This window comes from Palaemon carinicauda, chromosome 4 (assembly GCF_036898095.1).
Source record: "Palaemon carinicauda isolate YSFRI2023 chromosome 4, ASM3689809v2, whole genome shotgun sequence".
Taxonomy (NCBI): Eukaryota; Metazoa; Arthropoda; class Malacostraca; order Decapoda; family Palaemonidae; genus Palaemon; species Palaemon carinicauda.
This window is the reverse complement of record NC_090728.1, coordinates 32,335,906-32,343,767: the sequence shown is the minus strand read 5'-3', so window position 1 is coordinate 32,343,767 and position 7,862 is coordinate 32,335,906. Positions and strand designations below refer to the sequence as shown.

The 7,862-nt window shown below is 37.4% G+C and overlaps 1 protein-coding gene across 1 annotated transcript in view; it reads left to right on the top strand.

The window, feature by feature from the left end:
- Positions 1-804: 804 nt before the first annotated feature.
- LOC137639344 (glutamate receptor-like) overlaps positions 805-7,862 on the top strand; it is a 20,219-nt gene continuing 13,161 nt past the window's right edge. Inside the window, exon 1 of the mRNA XM_068371623.1 lies at positions 805-837. Within this exon, the coding sequence (XP_068227724.1) occupies positions 805-837 (33 nt within the window). The remainder of the gene's footprint in view (positions 838-7,862) is intronic.

The window sequence follows — 7,862 nt, the reverse complement described above, 5'->3', positions numbered from 1 at the left end:
ATTAGTTCTTTTAATTAATTTATTTCATCTTTTTTATCACTTCCTATTTCACATTTAGATGTTATTACACTAAAGTGGTGTGATTAGTTTTATAGGTTGAAATGGTACCAAATGATTCGAGTTGATTAATTTGTATCATATAGCGCTGAATGGCCTGTGATGCCCCAGTGCTTTGCTTGAGGCCTAAATTTTATAATCCATCCATCTTTTTCTAACGGAACAGGAACACTGCCTGCTCTCTCGGTTGAATATTTTGGTCTTGAAGCCATGGATTAATGTCAGAATAAGAAATAAATATTAGAAACGAAGGGAAGTCATCATTGTAAGTTCTTGAACATAGTTTTTAATCATGACAGTATAGTTCATAGGGATATGAAGAGATGAAAGAGAAGTGGCTAGAAGTTTTTCTTACATCCTTTATTATCTTTATCGCTAGATTTTCATCCTTTTCTCTGAATATTGAAGTTTCATCTACTTTTAACTTTTAGATCAACCAGATAATTACCCGATATACTTCAAGGCATTCATGTCCTCTTCATTACACCAGTGAGTTTGCTTAATTATGTATTTTTGCTAACATTTTGGTAAACAATTTCCTTGTAAATGCAAAAATTTTTCCCCTGAGTTGGGTACTGGGCATCTGTTCCCTGCATTGATGTGTTCAAACAATTGAGGAGACTGAAAATACCATCTAAATATCCAAGGCAAATGATAAGGATTTCCTTTTCAAAATCGTATGGTGAGGGAAAATTGTAAATGAGTAATTTGAGAATTTCATCCCTCATTTTTACCTCTCGTGATAACATGGTCACGACTCAACCATCGTACCTCTATTTGGTATAAAAACCGTGTTCTGTTTCTGCTCCAATTTCGTGACTTCAGTTTTGAAAAAGCCTATGATTCAATGCACGTTCACGAATTAATTCGACTGTTTGCACAAGTACTCCCATCACTTCTTTAACCTTTTTTTTTCGGCAATGTTTTGTATGCCAGAGCTTGAGGATGTAGAACAGTTTTTGCCAATCATAACAGGAGCTCCATCTGTACAAATAAACCTAATCAAATTCCATACTAAATCATAGTCATCGAAGAATGACTGACTCAGCTTGGATACATTAACTTCTTTGGTGGATGTTTTGAGTCATGCTCAGAATGAAAAATCTTCCTTGATATTGGTACATAGAGCTTCTTGCACTAGACACGTAGAAAATACGTAGACTAAAAAATGTTAAATACAATAGAATAGTAGATTTATTGAAGTAATTACAGAATCGTAATGCAGTGACATTATCACAACAGAAATCAAACAATTATAATTCATTCAAAAGTTCATTCAGAAATTATATCAGGGAAGAAGATAGAAAAATGCATACCAGTGGCAAGAGGTTCCTTTTCTCCAGCTTTTGTCCACAACTTAGATTTGACATCCATATAGAGCCTGTCCCTCTGTATTTTGTCATATAACTATGGGTAATCTTTTACATAATCTCCTAATTTTCTGGTACCTTCGTATGGTCATTTATATGTAGAAATTTATTTCTTGGACACTGACTCTCTTCTTATATTTTACTGTGGCATTTTTTTTAATCACAAGTTCTATAAAGGGAAACATACAATTGTTTTGGGCATTTAACCTGTTTGCTGGCAGTTTGCAGTATGGCAAGTGTCGTACCGAGTTGGATGTTCCATAGTCATGTAAATAACTCATGACAATATCCTATCGACCACTCTGCTATGAACGTGGTGCAAACTGGTGTATCTACAACTTGCACAGTTCATAAACAATGAATGCCAATTTGTGTCAATGCTCGTAGTGAATTTCTGTGGCACACGCTGATATGCGTTGACACTTGCCGTCTGCAACGCTTGTGCTTAGTTCATACAGTACTCATGTTTTGTTCATGTAAGTGTCACGCCTATGACATGAACATTTATATGTGCCAAACTTTTTACCACTTGAAAATTATCTGTGACACAACACGGATCGATTGATTGATTGACTGATTGATTTAAAGTTTTCAGGCATCCTGACATCTAAGATCATTGACGCCGATATCATTTAGTCTATACAGTATATATATATATATATATATATATATATATAAAAGTAAAAGAATATTCAATTAAAACCATAAAAGTTTAATGTCATTGTAAAAGTTAAATAGTTTTCAGAAGACCTGCTTCCGAAATAAATCTAAAAATGCTACTTGCACAGTAGGAAACATCATTTCCAAGAATCTTGGCAAGGATGAACCTGCCACCCTCACCTCGAGCCTCAAATAAATATCTATTCCTTAAGTTATTATAATTGGGGCATTTGATCAACAAATGCCTCACTGTAAGAGGCACCAAACAGTCGTCACAATATGGTTGGTGTTGGCCCTTCTGCAGAAACTCGTGTGTCGACTGAGTGTGACCAATACAGAGACAACAAAGAGACGTCTCCCATTTTCAGGGCATCATGTTATACCTCCAAGGAGATATGACAGTTGTTACCTCTCTCATTTTATTGCCATCTAGGCTATCCCAGTGCTGTTGCCATTTATTGCAAAGCAATTTCTTGATGTTGGGTAGGGAGTCATTACAGTGAATGGGATACCCTCTTGGTACCAACTCTGATGCTGCATTCTTTGCCAATGAATCTGCCTTCTCATTCCCACACACACCTACATGTGCTGGAACCCAACAAAATCGAACCATTATACCTCTCCTTCCAATAATAAAAAGCCATTCTAAAATCTTTAAAACTAGAGGGTTGCTAGAATTAAAAACTTCTAAAGTTTGAAGAACACGCCTTGCATCTCTAAAAATGGTAAAATTACCCTCCTTTTCCAACGCTATTTTCTCAACAGCGGTTAGTATGCCATACAGTTCGGCAGTAAATATTGAAGCTGTTATAGGGAAGTGCACCTCTACAATCAAAACCATTACTATGTACTCCAAATCCGACACCAGCATCAGATTTGGAGCCATCAGTATATATAATAGTCGATCCCCTATGTTCTTTAACATGTTCCATAAACAGAGACCTGGATTCTCAGTCAGTCATATTCTTCTTAACTCCAATAGAATATTTACAAAAAGATATCTCTGGTAAATTCCATGGAGGCGTTGATGATACCTTAAATGGAAGCACCTTAATTCTAATTACATCAAGACTGTTTAAAAATTGTTACACCCGAAACCCATAAGGTTGAGGAGATTTTGGGTGCAATTCAAAGTATGTTGAGTGACTTACATGACTTGCTGTCTGAAAGGCTAAAGAATTAGGGAGTCTTTGCAATCTAAACCAATACCGAATAATAGCAGAAATTCGGTAAGATCTAGAGGTAACTCTCCAGCATCAACAAGGAGACTTGTGATATTTGAGGTTTTAAACGCTCCTGTGAACAATCTAATACCACCATGATGTATTGAATCTAATATCTTTAACCGGCTTGGCGTGGCTGAGGAGTATACTTCACATCCGTAACTGATTTTGGAAAAAACCAAGGCTTTGCATAATTTCAAAATAGTATTGCGGTCAGCCCCCCATGATATATGGGACAATACTTTTAAAATATTCAGAGCCTTGAGACATTTAGCTTTTAACGCTTTTAAGTGAGAAACCCATGTAAGCCTACAATCAAATATCAAACATAAAAATTTAGCTTCACTTGCACATGGTATCCTTTGACTTTTAATGTATATATCCAGGTCTGGATGTACTCCCCGTATACGACAAAAATGGATAATAGTAGTTTTACTTGTCGAGAACTTAAATCCATTCATATCGGCCCACTGGATAATTTTGTCAATTGAGAGTTGGATTTTTCTCTCAACCATTGCCATTCTAACTCCAGCAAATGATATGGAGAGATCCTCCACAAATAATGTTGAGAGAACATCCCGGGGAATGACTGAGGATATCCCATTAATTGCTAGTGCAAAAAGGGTTACACTCAGCACACTCCCCTGAGGAACTCCTTCTTCTTGACATTTACTCTCTGATAAAGCTTCCCCTACTCTCACTTGAAAAACTCTGTTTGAAAGAAATGCCTGAATAGATATTGGCAGCTCTCCTCTCAATCCCAATTCATGAATTGTTTTAAGTATACCATATCTCCAAGAGGTATCATATGGCTTTTCAAGGTCAAAAAAGACTGTCACATGGTGCTGTTTGGAAGCAAATTCTTCACAAATAGAGGACTCAAGTCGTATCAACACATCAGTCGTTGACTGCATTTTTCTGAATCCATATTGGGTCGGTGATAAAATACCCTCCTTTTCAAGGTACCACATCAGTCTTTTATTGATCATCTTCTCCATAATTTTACATAAACAAGATGTCAGTGCAATAGGTCAGTAGTTTGCTGCTAAAAACTTGTCCTTACCGGGTTTTAAAAAGGCTAAAATAATGGCTAGTTCCCAAACACTTGGATAACTATGATCATGCCATATTCTATTAATAATGCTTAAAATAAATAACTTTGTATTAAAATGTACATGTTTAATCATTGCATATGGAATTCCATCGGGTCCAGGGGCTGTATCGTTACAAGTGGAAAGTGCTGAATCATATTCTCTTTTAGTGAAAGGAGAATTATACGACTCTTCCCTTCTTGTTGCAAAATTTAAAATTTTTTGTTCTTCAATGCTTCTGTACTGGTGACCAGCAACTGCTACATTCTTGCACGATACATTTGAAAAATGGTCAGCCAGGGCATTGCTAACTTAATTTACTTTAGTCACATACTGACCATTCACTATCAACACTGGCGGTGGGTTTGTGGTGAATTTGCCTGCAATCTTTTTTACTTTCCTCCATACAGAAGATGGTGGTGTTCTACTATTAATGGAGGAAACAAAAGCCACCCAAGATTGGCGTCTAGGTTCTTTCATGGCACGACGGAACTGTGCTCTACACTTTTGTACGTTATCAAATTTTCATCCGTACGGCGTCTACGCAATCTAGTCAGAGATTTTCTGGTGGCTCTGTGCAAGGCTGTTAATTCTGAAGACCACCACGGGAATGGTGGTCTTTTGAATAGTCCTGTGGTTTTAGGAATCGAACTGATTCCTGCTGTATGGAGAGTTCCATTCAGTAGGTCTATGGCATCATCAATACTTTCAAACTGTTCTGCACTCCCTTCGATTTCACTTAGCTCAGAAAATTTAACCCAGTCTACCTTGTCAAGATTCCATTGTGGCGATCTTTGTAAAGGCGGACCCTTGTTGGTGTTTATAATGATTGGTGCATGATCACTAGTATGCCAATCATCTAATGTCCTCCTATCAAAATCAAGGCGGCAGTTAGAGCTTGCAATTGAAAGGTCAATGGATGACAGGTACCTGTCTGAACCTGTAAGTGCGTGGGCTCTCCTGTATTAAGGAGTCCCACCATCCTCATTCTCCACAATTGATGAGATAATATTGCCCCTTGTGTTTGCCAAAACATCACCCCATAAAGGATGTCTACCATTCATATCTCCCAGTAAGAGAAATGGTTGAGGGAGTTGTTGAATGATCTCTGCTAAATCATCATATAAAATATTATCATTTGGAGGTAAGTACAGAGAGCATATTGTATATTTTCTCCCTATATCAATTTGTACAACCTCTGCCTGCAGGGTTGTACGTATACAGTAGATATAGGTATTTGGGGAACATCTTGACGAACGTACATGAGACTTCCGCCATGGCTCCCTGCTTGATGATTATATGGTGTTCTATAGCTAACATACTCTCGAGGACTAGGAGTATTAGCATCAAGTATACTTTCCTGTAGACATACAATTATGGGGGAATGTTCATGAATTAGAAGCTTAATTTCTTCGAATTTCGCCCTTAAACCCTGACAGTTCCATTGCAAAATGGAGGAGAAAACTATGGATTATTTCTGGAAGACATCTTGGATGAAGTTTTCCCATTAGCAGTTTTTAATCTAACATTATTTCCTGTAGGTTTCTTCAGAGATGATCTTGTTATGTTGGGTTTTACGTTGTTTTTCTTTGTATCCTTTTGATCTATTTGTTGAGGTGGATGGTGGACCTCAACTTGAATTTCTGATTGATTTAAATTGTCTTCTGGTTGATTGGAAACATCAACAGACAAAACATCATATTTATTTGATGTCATAACTCTAGTATTTCTTATGGAAGTGGGTGAGAGAGATGGAGATCTCTCTCTTTTACGATTAATAGGTTATGAGTTACCAGGTTTTTGTACCTTCCCGACTACAGGTACACCTGATAACTTGGGTTTCAGGACAAATCTTTAGGAGGAGATATTCTTGTCTTATGCAGCACTTTATCAATAGATGGTGAATTCCTTTTTCGGGAACTATCTACAGTAGTAGGTGGGTGAGATGATTCCCGAGGAACTTTTTCTCCTGTTTTTAATGTCTTTGCATAGATATTAGATTTATTTAATAATGTTCAATAATTGATTTATTGAGGGCAGCCTCTTCTAACTGATTAGAGCTGCACTTTAAGCACCTTGCCTCAAGTGTACATTCCCCATGGTAAATATTGGAGCAAGTATTACAAATTTTATCCTTTTTGCAAACTTTGGAAGGATGTCCAAATTTAAAGCAATTATAACATTGCAGTGGCTTCTGCTTAAAAGGCTGAACTCTAATCCTTTCATTTTCTATGTTTATGCGGAAAGATACATCAGCATCCTGGAAAGTAAAAACAATCATTGAAGTTCCAGGTACTTTATGTACTTTCCACACTGATAGTGGACACAGCCAATATCTCCTCTTCGGTAAATTCATAAAGATCCCTATTGAAAACCACTCCCCTTCCATAGCTAAAGTTTAGATGGGGTTTGATGTCTAATTTTATATCATCATTTACTGTCTTCAAATTGGACAATATAACAGACTGTGTGAATGGCTTGCCCTTTATCAAGTAACTTTTCTTACCGAATCGAGATATATCTCCAGGTGCGATCGTTCCTATCTTCCTCTGAAGAAATTTGCAGATCTTGAAATAATTTTCAGTAACTTCTGTAGATTGAGCAAGAAGCCACATTGGTGGTTTTGGCTTTCCTTGCGATGGCATATCTACCTCTATATCTTTATCAACCCAATCTGCTGGTCTGTAGACGTCCAGATCTTTAGGTGCCCCATCACACAGAGCACCCTTAATACTCTTATTACCTACTTTAAAATTAACAATGTTACGGCTTGCATTAAATGCTTCCTCATGACAATTAAATGATAACCAAGAATCCAAATTATCATCTTGAAGTTCCATTCTAATTTCTTTTATTAATCCGTAACACTCAAATATTTTATGTAGCACATCATATTTAGCATCTAATGGGATTTGGGCAACGTGCAGGACATTCAGTTTTTCTGTGTTGCCCAAATTACCCTTTTTCGAATGTTTAAAGAATAGTCCTTTATAGTTCCTACGTCGTCAACGGAATTTTCGTTAAATGAATTGCCAGAGGTCGTCAACAGTGCCGGGGGCGAGTCAGCATATCCAGGGAAGGTGGGGTCGTTGTCACAAGAATCCATTAGAATAAAGAAAAGAGAAGTGATATTTAGAATAGTTTGATTTACCTGCTTGAGAACATTAAGGCTTCACATGTTGGGAAGGAAATTTGCACTCTCCACTACCGGCACAGTGAGAGTATACTTCCCAGATGGTCCACTCCATATCCTACCCGAAGGATAGCATCAAAACAGATATAGAGGCATAGGTGTAAGCTGAACCCGCCTGTTAGGACTGGGACCAAGAAACTATGGAATCATCCTCCCCATATCTGTAATGACGGTCTTCCAGCCAAAAGCCAAGAGTCCTACCCCAAGCATTGGATCCCCCTGGATTCCGAAGACCCAACACTTGAGAATAGTTCTGCCTAAAAGGTCC